Source organism: Bidens hawaiensis, unplaced genomic scaffold (genome assembly GCF_021521415.1).
Source record: "Bidens hawaiensis isolate Kalapana, Puna unplaced genomic scaffold, B.hawaiensis_p1.1 tig00007577_1, whole genome shotgun sequence".
Taxonomy (NCBI): domain Eukaryota; kingdom Viridiplantae; phylum Streptophyta; class Magnoliopsida; order Asterales; family Asteraceae; genus Bidens; species Bidens hawaiensis.
In genome coordinates, this window is record NW_027491528.1 from 25,331 (window position 1) to 45,057 (window position 19,727).

At 32.4% G+C, this 19,727-nt stretch overlaps 1 protein-coding gene across 1 annotated transcript; it reads left to right on the plus strand.

Annotated features, from left to right (window-relative positions):
* The first annotated feature begins 218 nt into the window (after positions 1-218).
* On the plus strand, positions 219-2,159 carry LOC143635561 (nudix hydrolase 21, chloroplastic-like). Its single transcript, XM_077103364.1, has 4 exons — positions 219-392; positions 570-649; positions 732-944; positions 1,271-2,159. The coding sequence occupies exons 1-3, from the start codon at positions 308-310 to the stop codon at positions 933-935; spliced, it is 369 nt and encodes a 122-aa protein (XP_076959479.1). The 5' UTR covers positions 219-307; the 3' UTR covers positions 936-944; positions 1,271-2,159.
* Positions 2,160-19,727: the final 17,568 nt, after the last annotated feature.

Genomic DNA, 19,727 nt, shown 5'->3' on the forward strand with positions numbered 1-19,727 from the left:
GAAAGTACCAATTTTTAACATCATCAGCTTATTTATTTTTTAAAAATATATTTTATTTATTTATTTGTTATCAGTTAGCCTGCATTCATGATTTATTTAATATTAATTAATATCCCCATTCCTGGCCGCACCTGCATTTAGCCATTTACCTCATCTATCTATATATTTGTACTTCCTGCTCTCCTTTCTCCAACCATAACTGATAATATTTTAATATTAATATGTTGGTTAGGTTCCTCAACTGAATTCTCATCTAACTTTCTTCTTTACCAACCTTTTTTTTATTTCTCAAAGGAGTAATAATAATATGGTGGCCGTGGTGGCGGTAGCTCGTACCGGCCGGCAGCTGCAGGTTTACAACGGCCAACACCGTGTAGTTGTTGGGTTAGTCTCTGCTCTCCAATCTATTCATTTTTTATGATTTGTGTTTTTAATATTATGGGTTGACCAAAAAATGTTTCATACAAAAATGGGTTGTAAGTTATCAATTGTAGGATTTTTTGTAAGTTTATTATTGAAGTTGACCGAAATTAATTATATGACATTATGGATGTTGTGTGGATGTATACCTTACAGATTGAAAGATAATGTATTAGAGGTGCTTGTGATAAGTGCTCAAAGAAAAGGCAAAGGAATGTTGTTTCCAAAGGTAAATCATTTAAATTTTGTTTTAGAATGGCTAATATTTTGTCTCAAACAACATGACTAAGTCATGATCAAATGGTCAACAGGGAGGTTTGGAATTGGATGAAAAGATTCAAGAGGCGGCTCAACGAGAAACATTTGAAGAAGCCGGAGTGTCGGGAGCCATTGGGGATAAGTTGGGTAAATGGTGCTTTAAGAGCAAAGGCAATGATGCATACTATGAAAGCCACATGTTCCCTTTACTTGTGAAGGATGTATCCGAAGAATGGCCCGAGAAAGGCATTCGATAAAGACATTGGGTAGGTTTAAAATGCGAAAGATTCAAACTTTATAAAGATTTATGAAAAAAGATTCAAACTTAATTTATAAAGATTTATGTGAAAAGATTCAACATTTACAAAGACTCATGCAAAAAGATTCAAACTTTACAAACATTTTGTAAAAAGCAAGATTCAATCTTTATAAAGATTTATGCAAAAAGATTCAAAGATTTTTGCAAAGAGATCGAACTTTACAAATATTATACAAAAAGATTCCAACTTTGCGAAGACTTGTGCAAAAACACTCAAAATTTACAAAGATTTATGGCTTATGCTCACAAATTAATATGTGAAATGTTGTTCAGATGAGTGCAGCTAATGCTAAAGAATCTTGCCAGTATAGTTGGATGAGAGAAGCATTGGACCTGCTAGTAGCGCGGCTCGAGTCACAGATATAACCGTTTGATTAAACTAAATTGACTTTTAAATAGATAGCTAGTTGAAGATGAAGCTCGTGCTTGTCTTTCGTTTTTTCCATACCCTTGAAGCTAATTTTAAGGTTACGGTTCCATGTCATACGAGTTTTCACTTTCACTTTCACGGTTTGCAATTTTAGCCTCTTGAAGATCACCTGTCCCGACATAAGTTGCATTTTACCTGGCCCCATTGGTTAGCAAGGTATTAGGTCGGGACAGCTCTCTTGAGTTTTGTTCATGTATCTATATAACTTGGTGTACCGTTAGTTAATCGAAGTTTCATTAGTGTCAAATGAGTATGTCCTAGGTCATCTTGTATTGTTTGGTCATTTTCCGTGTGTAACTTGTTTATTGGTGAATCAAATTAGTAGTATTTGTTTTTCCAACTGGCCTTATCAATAAAAACACTATGTGGGGGTGGGGGTGGGGGCCTATGAAGTTAAATGTGTGGTGATATTGCCAATGACCAAGTCATTGCTGATTGAGAATCGGCTGTCCAAGATAACTACTACACATATTGTCTGTCTTGTACGTTAAAATCTAGATTGTGACTTAAATTTTCAAGAAAACCACGTGGTTAGATTAGACTCGATCAAACCGCAACTGTCAACCACCACGAGACTACCGGTTTTCTTTTCTAACGGCTCTTAAACTACACCCATCTAATCTATCTAATACCTTATTCATAACAAATGTATTTTATGAATTTTGCTATTTAATGATCTCCAAACATCTCTTTAAAAGTTATGATTTACACTATGAAATATGGTTATGGTTATGGTTATTCATCAAAATATTTGAATCTTTATATTTGAATAATATAATATATAAAAAAAATTTGAACAAAACTGCTTATGTATTAATTTAAACAAAAGATAAATATTAGAAATTACTTGTTTAATAATATATTACAATAGAAAATTGAAAATTAAATGCTTACAGCCTCTCACGAGCATGACTAAGCTTACATGCGAGTGCTCAGAAGATGTGTCAAAGGGGGCTGCACGGTGTGCGTGCGTGCGTGCGTGAGTGAGTGAGTGAGACTTCACCTCTCACGGGTGCTTCTAACGAACCATCACACATGAAGAGAGAGATTATCACCAAACCTGCTGCTTCATTTTGACCTTACCTATATTAACTAACTTATCTATGTACAAATAAAATAGCATGTGGTACAAGTGAATTAAGCAGGAAATCAAGTGAATAGTAAGTTTGTGAGACAACTTATTTTTGATAATTGTTATATATATAATTCGTTAAACTCTTGTAAAGCCCCATGGGCCGGTCCATTGGGCCATTAGTTTATGACTGTATGATTGGGCCTCGGGGTATATATAGGCTAAAGCCTACCCCTAGGCCCTAGGCACGCGACCCTTGTCACAATTCTCTGGCAACACACACACACACTCCATACACCTTCCTAACACACAGTAAAACATTTCTTGAAGATCCAAAGCACTAATCCGAGATTCGAGTGTATGAGTTGGATTCCGCCCTCTTTGTGCACGGATTGAATTACAATGTTATAGGAGCTTAGGCTCAATCTTTTGATGTTTTCATATCTATTGCGGGTTTTGATCGTGTGCTTTTCGAGTTTTCGTTAAAACTATTACGCACCTTAGTGAGTATGAAAAGCAGAATCACTCTTGCACTACGTGATAGTAACATGACAATACTTTTCACTCATATTGGTGAGATCATTACAATTTACGAGTAACGTAAAATGCAAGCATATGGGGTAGCTTTAAAACCATGAATTCATGTTAATTAATGAAGTCTACATACATACATGGTTGATTTTTGTACTCTCTTTTAAGGCACCTGTAACCGAATTTAATTTCATATGATGCCAGATTTATGTGCAATCTTTAACTTATACGAGTATGCACATATGTATACATCAAATTTCATGAACGCACGTATGCTTATATAATTTCATACATAAAATTATGCCATAGTATTTATTCATTTCCTTGTGTTTTTAAACTAATACTTTTTAAGATGTCCAAAATTTTAAATATTTAATCTATACAACCGATTCCGAATATGTTTTGGATGCATACATGGAAAAACAGAAAAGAATAAAACGACAAAATTATCGAAAAAGTCTTTCCTAATATCATGGGATTGTCGAAAAACCGTCTCAAATTATTAGTTTTTATTAAATAAAAGAATAGTTAAGTTCTCTTTTGTCCTTGTGGTTTGGTCTTTTTATAAGAGCCTAACAGAATTTTGGATAGAATTTAGAGGTGGTTTGATAATTTTTTACTTAATTAATAAGAAGCCTGAATGATAAAGAGATAACTTCTGAATCGTTTACTTGTTTAGCACGTTTTGGAAACTCAACTATTAAGGGTTCCATAAACCGTTAAAATATATCTTTTTATTGAACAAAATACCAATGACATCCGATCAATTTAAATTTAGCTTCTTAATAGAATCGGTTAGTTAAAATTGAAACCTTAATAACTTAATTGAAAATATCCATTGTCGTGGGCGTATCGTCGAGGTACACACTAAGCCACGTACTCCAGGGCCGTCTCGTGGGTAAGCTAAATGAGGCAATGGCTTTAGGCCTCCAGATTTATATAGGGCCTGTCACACCCCAACCTACGGCGGAAATACCAAGGCGCGAACTGATTGTCACAGCTCTCAAAGTTATTATCATGCACAATATAAGTTTCAATATCTATTTAATAATTTCAAAAAATTCAAGTACAAAATACAACTTATTAAACAAACAACAATTACAAATTAAATTCTTGATCTTATTATTTCTAACTTAAATTCTTTACTAAGTCTTCACCAATCTGCATTAAATTTCTACGGTAACCTGTATATGCGTTTAAAATAAATTTTTGTCAACAACACACGTTGAGTGAGCAACACACCAGTTTAGTTGTACATATAGTGCATATAACAAAATACGTAGCTGCAACAAGTCATATAAGAATAACAAATTAACCAAATGAGCAAGTATAACTGAGATGTCGAGAAGCACAAAGGATAACGACTGGCGTATGATCATACTAGACTGAGATTATGTTGGACCTCTTCGAATGCGGTTCACATAAAGCATGTAAGCACATAAACAAGTAAGGTATAAGTTGTTAACACATAAGGCAAAGTTGCAGTTTTGAGTATAAGTATATATGAGAAAGTATATTTACGCATATGTCTCCAAAACAATTAAAAGAAGTAAAATTGGGGAATGTGGTACTCACCTCAAAGACGAACAAAAGTGAAAAGAGAAAATATTAGAAATGATGATTCACGGAAGTCACGCGTTGACAATAAGGCCTATAAAGGAAGATAGAATATAGATACACTAAGTTAATGAACTAGATCGGATAAGCGAGTTCGATAATTACTATAAAGCTATTAAGTCAAGTTATATTCTTTTTAATCATAGATAATATATTTGATATAAGATACTATTTGAAAAGTTATTAGTTTGTTAAGTTACCAATAAAGTATATTATAATACTTTATTATATAAAAATATTGTATAAGTAAAACGCATCTTCAAAAATATTATTAATTTATTAAACCGTTTAAAAGTATACTATAATATTTAATATAATATTTGAATAAAATACATCTTTAAGAATTTATATATTTGTTAAAAAAATATATATATAGAGTTTACCTTTTCTATATAAACATATATGTTAAACCATTAGTTTTTATAATATTATACATGTACACGTATATATATACATATATGTTTACACATACGTATATATACACGGACGAAAGACGTGAGAGAAAACCCAGTTCTATAATCGGTTTTAATAAAATATTGGTTAAATAATATACTTATACTATAATATAATTGTTTAAATATATTAATATAATGAATTAGATGAACTAAACAAAAAAAATAATAAAAACCAAAAAAAAACCTACAGAAACGCGTTGCCGGGACTCGAACCCGCGCCGGCAGCCGTTTCATTTTAACACACAAATCAGACCAGCCATCTGATCTACCAAGTACTTTGTTTATGGTTTGTGAATAAAAATACATGACCAGTAGTTTCAAGAACCCAGAATTCGCATATGAACCCTAGATTCGTAATAGATTAAATCATTACGAATTTGATAGATTAACGTTAGGGTTACTGATCTATACTGAAAGCCCATCTCAATGATATAAATTATTACCTTAAACGAACATCCGAAGTGAGTGTAATTGTTATTAACAGGGCCGGCAAAGGTGGATCAAGAACACGACATAGCAGCTGATGTTAATCAAATTAATTATACGGGATATGTAGGCGCTGATATGAGGATCTTGTATGAGTGATGAATTGAATTATTATGCGCAGATTATGTTTAATAATAATCGAGGTTATTGACGGTTTGGTCAGATAAGCAATTCGTATCACGATCGATCATTGTTTCCTAATCAAGTTGTCGGTGAGGCCGAAATAGGAATGATTGACATAAAATTTGATTCACTTTCCATGTTGAACGCGAGAATTGAGGGACAAGCTAAGTAAACGGGTCACGGGTTTGGTTCTTGGAGCATGGATACGGGTATGGGTAATTGGGTTAAGGGCTAAGAATTAATATATTATTTTAATATTGCAGATTTTACAATTTGGTCCTCCAAGAATTAGGATGGAAACAACAAAGGGTTAAAGTTTAAGTTTAGGGTTAACTTTGAATATAAATCAAAGTTATTATATATATATATATATATATATATATATAGGGGATGGTTCAAGAGAGAAATGAAATTACTGCGAGAAATGCGAGAAATGAATATGGACCACTAGTTTTATTTTAGGTTTTAAAAGCTCCAAGATTAATTAAGAAACTATAAATACATCTCTCTCTTCAATTAATATATCTATTAAATTTATATAACTAATCAAATTAAGAATTCATTTATTTTTTATCCAAATTTTTATCCTACACAAGTACAATTTATCCTACACAAGTACGATTTATTCATACGTTAAAATTTATTTCTATCCAAATTTCTTCCAACTCAATATATAAATATCCATCAACACGTAGTTACATTGTGATAAATAATATAAAAAACTATTTAACATGTGTTAGCATTAAATATCAACAAAAAAATACAATATACACAAAAATATATAGCCTACACTTGTTTTGAGAATAAGAAAACATATAACATACACACAAAATTCATCATCAATAAAATACACATGCACACGAAAACATATAACATACACATGAAAACTGTATCCTACACAAATACAATTTATTCATACATTAAAATAATTTTCTATTTAAAATCAATTTCTTCCAACTCAACTTATCAATATCCATCAACACGTAGTTACATTGTGATACAAAAACCTATTTTACATATGTTTGCATTAAATATGAAATATTCAACCTACACAATAACATATAACCCACACTTGTTCTAAGAATAAGAAAACATAACCTACAAACGAAAAACATATAACCTACACACATGTAGGATATGTGTATATTTGTGTAGTTTATATAATTGTTGATGTCGAATTTAATATGTAAGTTGTATGCTTTTTTGTATATTGTACGTTTTTATTGCTCAAAACAAGTGTAGGTTATATAATTTTGTGTAGGTTGTATATTTATTGTTTATATTTAATGGACACATTTGTATGACATTTTTTTTTATTATTTATGAAAACTAAATTAGTGTTTTTATCTTTTTAATTATTTTAGTTAAATTATGTAGAATCAATTTACAAATACTTCCTTATTGTTTATTTTTTTTCTTATTAATCAATCACCTTCTTCTTCTTCATCTTCTTCACCCTTCAAGCCATTATCTATTGATTCATGGAATATGATAATGTGGTGGTTTGTTATGGTGGTAAATGGCAAAAATACTAATGGAAATTGTGACTATGTTCCAATAAATTGTAAACAGGGAGGTGTTAGGCTTGCTTCAAACATCAATCATTCCAAGATACGAGTTGAGATGATGAAGAAGAACAACAACAACAAATACAATTATAAAAAGGTAAATTTGAACGGACTAAGAACGAAAACAATTAATCTCGTTTTCTTAGAACAAATTTGTTGAAATTTGAATGGAACAAATTTAAAGAATTTAAAATTTTGGACTAACCCAATAGAAAACCAATAAATCTTGTCTCTTTGGAACAGGAATGTATGAAATGCGTCTGAAAAGAACATATTCAAGAAGTAAAATAATTGGATGGACTAGGAAGGAAACTAATAAATCTTGTCTCCTATTCGTTTGAAATGCGTCTATCAAGACTGAATTTCAAGGAACATATTTCAAGAAATTAAAAACTTAGACATATCATGTAGGAAACATCGAAAGACCGTCTATGAAGACTGTCTTTTGTTAAAAATATCTAGGCACAAACATGAACTCTTCCTTCAATGTTTTTGAAAAATTGGACTGCCAAGATAATATTGTATGCAAGTGTCACCATTTTAGTGATTAATAAATCTTGTTGGAACGAACCCCAATGTATCGCCTCAGGCCATATTCCTTGGACTATTTTGAGAATTTGACTAATTTTAGGGCTATTTGGATATTTCTCTCTTCTAAAAGGTCTATTATGAGAATTTTCTCATACATTTTTTATAAGCTCATTGAGTGGGCCATGGTGTTGGTAAGTTCATAACATGGCCATCAAATAGACTTTTTTTTTCTCCTCTGTATATATCAATAACTAAGACTAGATATAGATAGTTGTAATATGTGATTTGTGTATGTTCACCTTAGATTAGACATGTTTTGGATGCACTTATTCCTAATAAATAATTAGGTTTTGGGTATTGATGTTAAAGAAAAAAGGAAAGAAAGAAGGTCTTATCAAATCAACCCATCACAATATTTGCAACCCTTTCTTTTTCTCATGGGTCTAATGTGAGATTGATCCCAACAAAAAGACGAAGTGAAGAGCAACAAAGAATCAACCAATCAAAACGAGAGGTGTGAAAAAGTTCTTGAATAGGTCATAGAGGAAATGAATGAGTGACAAGTGAGAGAATTGATTAAGATAGTGACATATGAGAAACCAAAAGAAATAAGACTCACAAGTGAGAGCGGGCCGGCTCTGATAACTAAATGAAAAAAAAAAATTTGGGCCAAAGGTGAAAGAAAACTTTTTGTCTTAAGTAAAATAAGTATTTTGCTGAGTTTAAACAATTTAATTTTTAAATGAGCTTACTTGATTATGATTTAGGTTGCAAAAAAACTTATTGTATAAAAATAAACTTAAACATGTCTCAAATGAGATTAGAACACACAACTTTTTGCTTAGGAGTCATACCATTTTGCCACTAACCAAGCTAGTTGTTTTATTGTTAAGTGTAAACATTAAAGATACATATCGTTTTCATTAAAATACATATAATTTAAAAAAAAAAATCGGGCCTAGCGAGTTGTTGGGCCGGGGCCGTCGACCACCCAGCCCCACCCTAGGTCCGGTCTTGAGTGAGAGAAGAGAGGAAAAGTGGAAAGAAAATCAAAAAGAAGGAACGACTTGACCCATTAAGTAGTGTTATAGGGATGTAACATCTAGCGATTGATAAATAAATGCTTATATTTGTTTGTTTATTACATGGACGAGATATTTTTATTGAAACGAATAAACAAGACATGTCTCTTGTTTGTTTACATACGTTCATGAGCGTTTAGTAAATTGTATGTTCATGTATGTTTATTTTATGTATATATGAAATAAATATTTCCAATAATAGATTGTTACTTCATGTATGTTTAATTATGTGTGTATTAGATTAAAATTTTCAATAATAAATGTTTCCGAAACAAGCAAACAATAAAACTTAAAAGAAAATAAATATTATGTATATTTTAATGATAGAGTACCATTTTAGTTATATTGAAAGTTTTATATTTAGAGTGTGTTAACAAAGGTGCAAAGCATATTGTTGCATTGATATATTGCAATTAGGGTTTACAAGAAATAAAGAGCATATATACTTAATCATACATTTACACAATACTATTTCTAACTTTATCATAATTACATTGTGTTAAATATTCCCATGCAAGTTAAGATAGGAGGAAAACGATCTATAACTTGTAATATAAGGAAGTAAATCTATGCACTGTTAGAGTTTTTGTAAAGATGTATGCAATTTGATTTGTAGTACTTATAAGTTGTGTTCATAGTTTTCCTCTTCCGACTAGTTATCGAACAAAGTGATAATCAACTTCATTGTGCTTTCTTATTGCATAAAATACTGAATTTGCAGCAAGGTAAGTTGCACCAAGGTTATCACACCAAGTGGTTGGAACATCTTTTATGTATACCCCAAGTTCTTTTAGGAATGCTTCTAGCCAAGTTAGTTCAACAACACTATTAGCTAGAGCTTTGTATTCTGCTGATCGAGAATCTGTTTTTGGTTTATAAACAATCCAAGCAACGAGATTGGAACTAGGATTGGCAAAATAACCTAGTTCGATAAGTATACCCATAACCCCAAGTATCTTGGATAGGTATACCCATAGCCCGACGAGTAACGTGACAGGTAAAAGATTATTTTTATTTTTTATTTTTTTTGTATCGGATTAGATGATACTCGACCAGATTACCCGAAACTACATATCCGTTTACCGAACTATATACCCGAATCATAAACCTAATTTTTGTTTTTGTTTTTACTTTCATTAACTTTTGTCTAATAATATTTCATTTTAGTAGGTTCATTGTACCAAAAATAATTATTTTACAAAATGTATTTTATGATATTATCTATATTTATACACTGAGATGCATATACATAAAGTTTTATATAAGTTCTAATCTTTATCTATATTACATTATAATATATATAGCCAACTTTTCATCTTCCTGTACTCTCTGTCACAAGACGTTCGTAATATTAATTTTTATTTAAGCTCCGGCGCTTTCCCGGCAACAACTACCGGCTAAGGCTCACAATCCAGCGCATTCATTTAACCCATTGGCTACTAGCTTTAACAATCATTCAAGATTGTTCTCGCCTTCAATTACATTAATTCCGACGACTCTTCCTTTACCATTCTCAACAGATGGCATAATCACGAATCTTCAATTACATTAATTCCGCCACATTCAAGCACTGCTCTTCAATAAAAATCAAATCGAAACCACATGTTTCCTGCTCAATCCGAAACCCAAAGGTTCGATTCTTAATCTCTAACTACCAAACCGATTAGATTCTGAGTAGAATAGCTGAAAGTGTTTATTGCTTTTATAGGTGGTTGTGATTGCTGGTGATGTTGACACAACTGCAACTAAGACCAAGGGAACAATCATAATTTAAATTGCTGAGCAAAAAGTAGGTACTTATGTAAAAAGTCAAATAGAAAATAGGTGAATGATAAATCTGCCCACCGTCGATCATTTATGTTCCAAAACTCTAGAAGCTTAGGTAATGCTGACCTGCAAAGCAAATAATTTGACTCCTATTTCGAGTTACTTGTCAGTAATATTTTGCAAACAGAGCTGAAAATTAACTTTTTTCTTTGCTTTAAATTTAAGATCGTACATCTACAACTATACAAGAATGTTATCATCACTGTTGCATCTGACACTATCCCAAACAAGCTGATGTGAAGTACATGGATCTCCTATCCGCTTTTTGTTTATTTGTAAGTTGGCTTAATGCTTCACATTGAAAAACCAATATTCATTATAGACACAAAAGTAACTATATTTTTAAGCATACCTTGTTATAAAAGTAAAGAACAAATTCTAATTTTATCCTTTCTGCAATTCAACTTATGTATTTGGATGGTCCATTAATAACAACAAATCTTCTTATTTGCCTTGATTTAGATTGGTTGTTAAGAACATTTTTAGAACACCTTGAATAGCAACACCAGCAACATGCTGCTTATATTTACATGTTGGTCAGATCCACATTCTAAATATGATTAATTTTCTTTCTATTGTTTGTGTTTACATTCTTTATTTTTAGAACAAAGAATGTTGGCATATGAACACGACCAAAGAGAAACTTAAGGACTACAAATACACTCAAAAGCTTTACGCTAAGGTTAGATAGACTCATAGATGTGCTTTTCCATTTATAAAATTAATGATATTATTGTGTAATATATAGAATTAATAATATTATTGTGTGACAATTGGCGGAAACGGTAATTTACAGGTTGTGGAACTCAAGAAGAATACGCACGTGAAGGCTTTACTAGGACACTGTTTGGTAAGTAAATTTTCACTATTATGTAAGTAGGGTCCACTAAAACAACAATAAAAAATTTTATAATATTCAAAATAGTAGTATAAAGTTAGCCTTGCGTCACGTCTGCTTGTTTTATTTAAAAAATAATGACTATTACTGAAATATTTCTTTGTGTTTTTTCATTTTTGAAATTTAAGTTATTTTTATTGATACTGCTGTTTAAGAAGTTGTGTATAAAATACGTAACTGTGTTTAATAAAAATAACATAACATATGTAATTGTATCCAGTTTATTTTTATGATAATGTCATATAAATTTGTCATTTTTTGTATCATAAACTACACTGATTATGAACTTTAAAATAACAAATGCCAACCGAACCCATACCGATTGAATCTATGTTGCCTCCCCTCTGCAACGCGCGGGCTCTAACACTAGTAAATACTTATTTATGATAACGTTTATATGTATTTAATGTATCATATTTTAATTTATAATAGTTTATAATATATATATATATGAATAAATGTATATAATAATTGTAATGGTAAAAATGTATGTGCACATCCTAACGAGAATTTCTCATTTTATAGTTTCTCATTGGTATAAATGAGACCATATTTACAAATATGCCTAGAGTTTATTCATGGGACATAAACCAAGCAAATATTAAGAATTTCGAGTATGTATTATAAGAAAGTTTTTATATTTAGTTTGTAAGGTTTAGATTTTCCTAAGAGTGCTCTTGGTTTAGCGAGTTCAAGATTTTTTTAGTGAGTTAGTTACTTACATTAACTTTGGTGGTTTGTCACTGTAATGGTCTTTACACACAAATCTTCTGGCGGTTCCCGTTTGAGGATGCCTTTTTTTCTTTTTGGGCGCTTGAGATGGACAATGTAGTATTATGTCCTTGGTGCAGTTTAAACTCAAACATGTATGCTTGTTATGTGTGTTAGCCAAACTTGTGAGTATTTAATATGTTTATTATAAAAGTTTACGTCTTACAAATCCTTCTTGAAGATCTTTGAGAGAAGTTGTGCAAGAGTGATCCTCAGTTGGGTGGTATCAGTTGTTAACCTTAGTGGTATTGTTGCAGCTAAAAGGATATAATACTATGCAGAAAACCAAGCATTACCATAACTACTAAGCAATTATAAGATATTACTCTCTTATTTCTTATAGGGTACTGTAACACCACTTTTTAAGATTCCTAACTACATATCATTTTACTTATAATAATAATAATATTATATACCAGGTAAATAGATTTGTAACATCATTACTCTTGTGAAACTGTATACCATTGACTTCTTGAACATTATTTCCATAAAGTATATAAGAAACTTGAAGCTCATACTCAAAATCCATTAAAAACTCTTCTAACAATAATAAATGTCACACAAAGGCTCAAGTTTATTTTTATCAACAAACTCCTAGTTACCAACAGTTAGATCATTGCTTGTATTTCTTCTATTCATTACTAACATTATTACCAACCCAATTTATACAATACTTATATACTCTAACCATACCAGTGTGTCTCATATATAACCTCCACTGGCTCAATCTAGTGACTTTCCTTTTGACAAAATGGTCATTGTGACCAACAAGTCAAAGATGTGAGAACTGTCAAATATTCCATTTTGACCAAAAGAAGTCATATACATAAACAAAGTTTGTCTTTTTTTCAAAGTTATTTGATTATGTTCATGGGCAAATTTGTTAGATCAAGTAATACCACACTATTTCCTAGTATACCAATCTTCCTCATGTCAATCATCATCCTTGTATAATTTGCGTATCAACTGTCATGGGTTTGGAAGTTTTCCCTCTTTTAATAGACGTGGGGTTGCTAACCGGGGCTCAGGTCCGGTAGACCGGTACACGACTGCAACATAGGTTTCCACACCAGAAACCGGAGCATCATCACAGCCATATCCATAAGAACAATAACAAATTTATCAACAACATCGCCATTCGCCATCCCGGTCATAAGTTTCATCAGAATCTTCATGTCCACCCTAATTACCTTTCATGCATACCTGCAAATACAGTAGGTTAATATGCTCACTATCAAAACACAAACTGTAGGTAATAAAATACTTTCCTTTCAAGAGTTGATTTTGGATTCTTTTTGAGGGGATGTAAACGTGTCAGCTGGCCTTCTTCATGATGTGAAGAACCTAATGTATCGTTTAAATGAATCATTTATCCTTAACAAAAACCACAAAAAAATGAGTTAATAGTGGATGAGCAAACCTGGTTAGTGAAACACGGTCAACGCTTAATAGAATCCTTTTATTTGGTGTGAAGTAAAACTCCATGAGAAGAAATCCATTTTCCGTTTCAAATAATAAACAATCATTAATAAATAGAATTTAATAACAAAAACGTTACAAAAATTAAACAACTAAACATGCATGTTCTTGACAAGTCCTCTATTGAGAAACCCATTAATATGGTTTAATTGTCAAAATCATATAGTTTAAGAAACAAATTGTAGGCACAACAACTGCAACCTTTAGTACATTTAAGTTTAAACCATAACATTACCATTACATTTTTCCTTTGATGCTATAGTTTTTACTAATATTGGGTAGAAGATTTTTTTAACTGAAATTCAGAAAAGAAAAAAAAAAACCATAGAAAACATAAAAACGTAGGCGAATATTTATTTTCTTTGTTAATAGAGAACACAATAGAATACGGAATTAAAATTGATTAATATTTATTTCCTTTGTTCCACTCTCAACTGTTGAGAATAAAAAAGAATATAAAACTGGAAATGGGCATAACAATAGAAATGTACTAAGCATCATGATGACCACTTTTTGTCTAGGATAAAGCTAATTTGTTTAGAACTTAGTACAATGTCGATAGCATGATAAAACAACCAAAATTTGGCATATAAAAGTGCAATTGTGGTATATTGCTTTTGAACCTTCCATTAACATCATCCATTCAAAAAGTAATCAAGTTACCCCGAACGAATACTCCAAAATGGTGAATATGAACTGCGCACGCATTTGTCTTTGAAAATATTTTGCCAGATAGCATCAGTTAAACTCATTTAGGCCCGTTTGATTTTGTATGTTAAATACCAACAAAAATAATCAGATCTGCACAAAATTTGGCTTCCAATTATGCCCTTTGACAACTGTCATGTTGAATAAACCCTATTGACTATAACAAAGTCCACAAATGACATATGCAAGCGAAACAAACCCATATATGTAGGGCTTGCCAATCTGAATCACATGTACTAAAAAAATCACTTGTAAAGCATCTCAATATATTAACCAAAGACTGTTAACCCTAAAACTTTTAACTTCATTTAAACCACAGTTTGAAAACTAACAACAAAATATGAAATTTATCAACTAAATATGAAATGATTCGAAAATAAATTAATACCCAAATGAGTAATCACGAAAACAGAAGCTTCAAAAACTTGAATTGGGTGTAAAATCAATCGAATAAGCCGACTTAACTAAATCAAAACCCACACAAGTTATAGCTTAGATGTAAACGAAGTCAACGTTTTAGAAGGGTTAGAATTCATCGATTGGCAGCCAAAAATGAATCAATAGGATTGTACTAACCTTGAATCAAAGTATGGAAACCGTGGTTTACATTGGAATGAAGAAAATTGAAAGGGGGAAGGGGTATACAGCTGCGAACGCTGATTTAGGGATGGAGTGATGGTAGTCATCGTTGTATTAGATTGGTTAGGGTTTCAAGATTGGAGGAAGGAGATGAAGATAGAAAGAGGACGATGGTTAATCCTTCGTAGGTACAGTACCTGTATTTGAGATGCTATGACCCGTCAAACCGGGTTAAATTAACGAGAGGCTATCATTTTGAAATTAAGCAATCTGGTGGTTTTAAAAGGGATGGGGAGAGACGTGAGAGCGACACGTAGGATTTTATGGTAGACAGATAGTTAGATTAGATATATAAACGAAACCATAAATATCATACGTGTCGCGATATGATCGCTCCCCTTTTTCTTGGAGTCACCAGATTTCCTTAATATTTAAATGGAGGCTTCTCATGCATTTGACCCGGATTCACAGGTATGGGTCTCATCAAACCCAGATATTTCTTAAACGGGCTATAACATCTCATTAAATTAAAAAATAATCTCAGCAAATATTTGATATAAAATTCCTATAAAGTATGGATATACTAAAAATTAATATCTGATTTATTTAAAAAAAAGATATCTATTATTTATATTTAAAAAACCAATTTTATAGTAAAAAAAATAAGCAGGTCTTGGGTCTCATCAAACCCAAATAGCTTTTAAACCGGGTTATAACATCTCATTTATTTGTGAAACAATTTATCATCAAACCATAAGTATATTACTAAATTTCATACAATAAAAAAAATAAATTCAAAAAATAAATAAATATTAGAAACAAATAATATAAATCAACCCCCGTAAATATACGAAACATTTAAAAGCTCTATGGTTGTTTCTTACATTTACTCAAGCCACCATATTGTTTTATTTGTAAAGGAAGACTTCTCATGCATTTGACCCGAATTCACGGTATGGGTCTCACCATACTCTATTAACCTTAAACTGGTTATGACATCTTACTATTTTAAAAACAAATCTCACCAAGTATTTGATATACAAATCCTATAAAATAGGGATCTACTAAATACTAATATCCAATTTTTTAAGAAAAATATATTATTTATAATAAGAAACAATATTATAGTAAAAAAAATAAGCGGGTCATGGGTCTCATCAAAACTATAGCTTTTAAACAAGTTATAACATGTCATTTATTTGTGAAACGATTTCATCATTAAACCCTAAGTATATTATAAATTTTTTTATAATAAATAAAATTAAAACGCAAAAAAATATGAATACTAGACACGAAAAAGAAAAAACGGGAGGTAAAAACTAGTATGTACATAAATTTTAACACTTTTTTTATATCAAATTCAATTAATAAGTTAACGATTAACATAAAATTTTGGTAATAAACCATATGTCATATTCCAAAGTGGATGTGTGTGGTTTACCCCTTCGCTTCTTTTATGTGATTTTAATTTCGGTTTAACTCTACGAGTTAACATGTTTTATGGGTCATCTTAAAACCAAGAAGATTCAACTGACTATTGATCATCAAAATCGATTGACTCTCGGTCACCAAAATCTGAGCTTTGGCTGTGGTCTCACAACCCCCGCAACACAGAGGGTTGAAATACTAGTTTTATATTAATTTATAACATAGTTTCTTGTCACATCCCCCGATCCTTATACCCCGGGAGGGGAGACATGAACATTGAGTGGTGGTATCGGTGTTTATTAAAATAAATTTGCAGCAGAATATTACATCAGATACGTCGTTAGGAAAATGATCAAAGTTATAAAAACAACATGATTCTTATTTCATAAACTGGGAAGGAAACTCATTTTTATACAAACATAACTTATAAGTTTTATAGGATATACCCTAATTTACAAAACTCGTTTCTTTATTCTTGTGACAAGCCACTTATTTAAGCTGGAAGCCCGCAGACATCATTCCTTTGTCTCCAACAAGTCACCTGAAACATGTTTAAAAATATTTGATCAACAAGAAATACTAGTGCGAGCATTCACATGTAAATGACATATTTTACAGTTACAACATTAAGATGTTTTTACATCTGTTTGCTTACAAATTACCGAAAGGTACTTGTCACTCGACCGTATCTATGACTGCGGACTTACTGGCTAACACTTGTCCAATAAGTAACGTGGAATAGCCTAGTAGGCAATCATTGTATACAAAACCTCACAATACAAGTAGTAATCATCCCGTAAGTCTACAGAGACTTAATCACTATAATGTAATTTAAAACATTTTGCAAAAGACCTTGAAAGCATTATTTGTCATGAGTTTAATAGGTTTAAAAATCATCATGACAGTATTGAAAAACCAGTTGTCTTATGTGTGACATCTGCCCCGATCCGACCCGACCCAGGTACCCGTTTCTCTGATCCGATCTCTTTCTTTTATGATTTAATATTTATTTATACTTATACTTTATTTTTAATAATAATAATATATTTTCCTTCCCGCCTCTTTCTCTCTCTTTCTTCCGCCGTCCCGCCCTTAAGCCTTGTTTCCCTCTTTTTCTTCTAACTCTTTGCTTGTCCTTTGTTCCTTCCCGCCTAAGGTTGTCTGCGCAGCTCCACGCGCCAGACCCCTTACAAGGAATCCTGCGTGAAGACCACCTGTTACAGCGATACGCGAGACGAACTCTTCTCGCAGCGCGCTAAGAATTGTAATTCTTCTCGCAGCGCGCTAAGAACGGTAGTTCTTCCCGCGACGCGCTAAGGATTTGTAGTTCTTCTCGCAGCGCGCTAAGAATCGTAGTTCATCCCTCGACGCGCGAAGAATTATAGTTCTTCCCGCGGCGCGCTAGGAATTTTAGTTCCTCCCGCGGCGCGCTAAGAAATGTGATTCTTCCCGCGGCGCGCTTAGAAATGTAGTTCTTTCCGCGACGCGTTAAGGTTGGTTCTGTCTGCCTTCGCGCTCGCGCTCTCTTGACCTTCTGTGTCTGCCTTCGCGCTCGAGCCTTCTCACGCTAAACCCTTTGAGTTTTCTTCTGTTTAATCTAGCCGTTTGCTTTTGTGTTGTCTTATCTTCTGTGCTGTTGACCTGACCTATCTTATGTCTGAAAAGCCACTTTTGGCGCAGCATGCGCACCAACCCCATTGGTTGACAGAAAAAGTGACTGACAGTATCTTTGGAGATCTGCTTTTTCCATGCGTGACCAGTACCTTTATCTTACCCGCCCATGCCTGTTACTGTTCCCTGTCAGCCTTTTTCTCTTTTTCCCTGCTGCCATATCTTTTGATATCTTTTACTTTTCTAAACTTGCTTTTGATATCTTTTGTTATCTTTGTTTTGTCTTGTTCTGTTTGTCTTGGAATCTTTTCCCCTTTTTCTGGATTCATGTCTCCTAGGGTTTCTCTATAAATAATAATGTTATTTTTAACACTAACACACACAAAACACTCCTGTTCTCTCTTGCTCCTTGCTCTCTCTGCCGCCTCCTCTCTGCCTCCGTCTTCCTCCCTGTTCTGTCCTGCTTTTCCGGTAACATATTATAAATAATAATTTACTTATTAATCATGCTAACTTATAATCAAGACTTAAAACAAATCATTAAAACAACAATCTTATTTATAGGTTAACTTGTGCTTGTTTAAAGTTGGTTCTTGCTTTATCTTTCACCGCACCGTTTATCAAGTGAGTAATCTCGTACCTAATCCCTTTTTGCTTTTAATGTTTTGGGATGTTCATGTGTTCGTACAAACTTGAGTCTTAACTTGTTTATGAACTTTAGTCGCGCAGTATCCCATGTGCTGAGGACGTTTACTTGGCTGTTTATTTGTATGTGTGCATCATTAACCGCTTTGTTCGGCCTATTCCGCAGTTTTCATGGATCCATTAGATGAACACGGGAGACCTATCGTTTACGGTTTTCTTTGTTTACACTTGCACAGATGTTTTCTCGTTTTTGTGCTCAATTGGGAGCACGGATTGAACTATGAACTATGAGCTATGATCTATTTAGGCTTGATCACAATCTGATTGCACCCTTGTTAAACACCAGACATACACGTGTTGCGCGCAGATTTATTGTTATCTATTATTATCTATTAAACTTGATTTCTCACCAACATGCAAGTGTTTGACGTTTATTTTAACACATGTTCAGGTTTGCAGTAGCTGTTTTGGAGCTTGTGGACACGTAGGAAGTTTTCTTTATTTTGGACCTAGATTAAAATGTATCAAGACAAGTCTTTGCTGTTCGAATATTATGATTTATAATATATTGATTTATGATGATTTACGTTATCTTGTTTACTTTGCGCGTGCGCGAATGAATATATTTATTAAATATTGACACCCAATAGTGTCACGAGTAATGAAACAATATGTGGCGCCCCGATGTATAATCCGCCTTTGGTCGGGGTGTTACAGATTGGTATCAGAGCTCGTTGACTTTAGGATAGGTGGTTAGACGTAACGGCCTAGAATACCTAAGAGTCCCTTCTCGCGCATGAGAGAAATCTCATGTTTGCGCGCTTATTGTTAATTACTCGTTATTTATGAATATGCTCGCGCTTGCGCAGTATATGATTTTATGTTTTAT

Excerpts from the sequence above, each read along its gene's own strand:
- LOC143635561 (XM_077103364.1), top strand. The coding sequence starts at position 308 with ATGGTGGCCGTGGTGGCGGTAGCTCGTACCGGCCGGCAGCTGCAGGTT. Across the intron at positions 393-569 it reads TGTAGTTGTTGGGTTAGTCT|CTTACAGATTGAAAGATAAT; the intron begins CTGCTCTCCAAT and ends GTGGATGTATAC. Across the intron at positions 650-731 it reads AAGGAATGTTGTTTCCAAAG|GGAGGTTTGGAATTGGATGA; the intron begins GTAAATCATTTA and ends AATGGTCAACAG.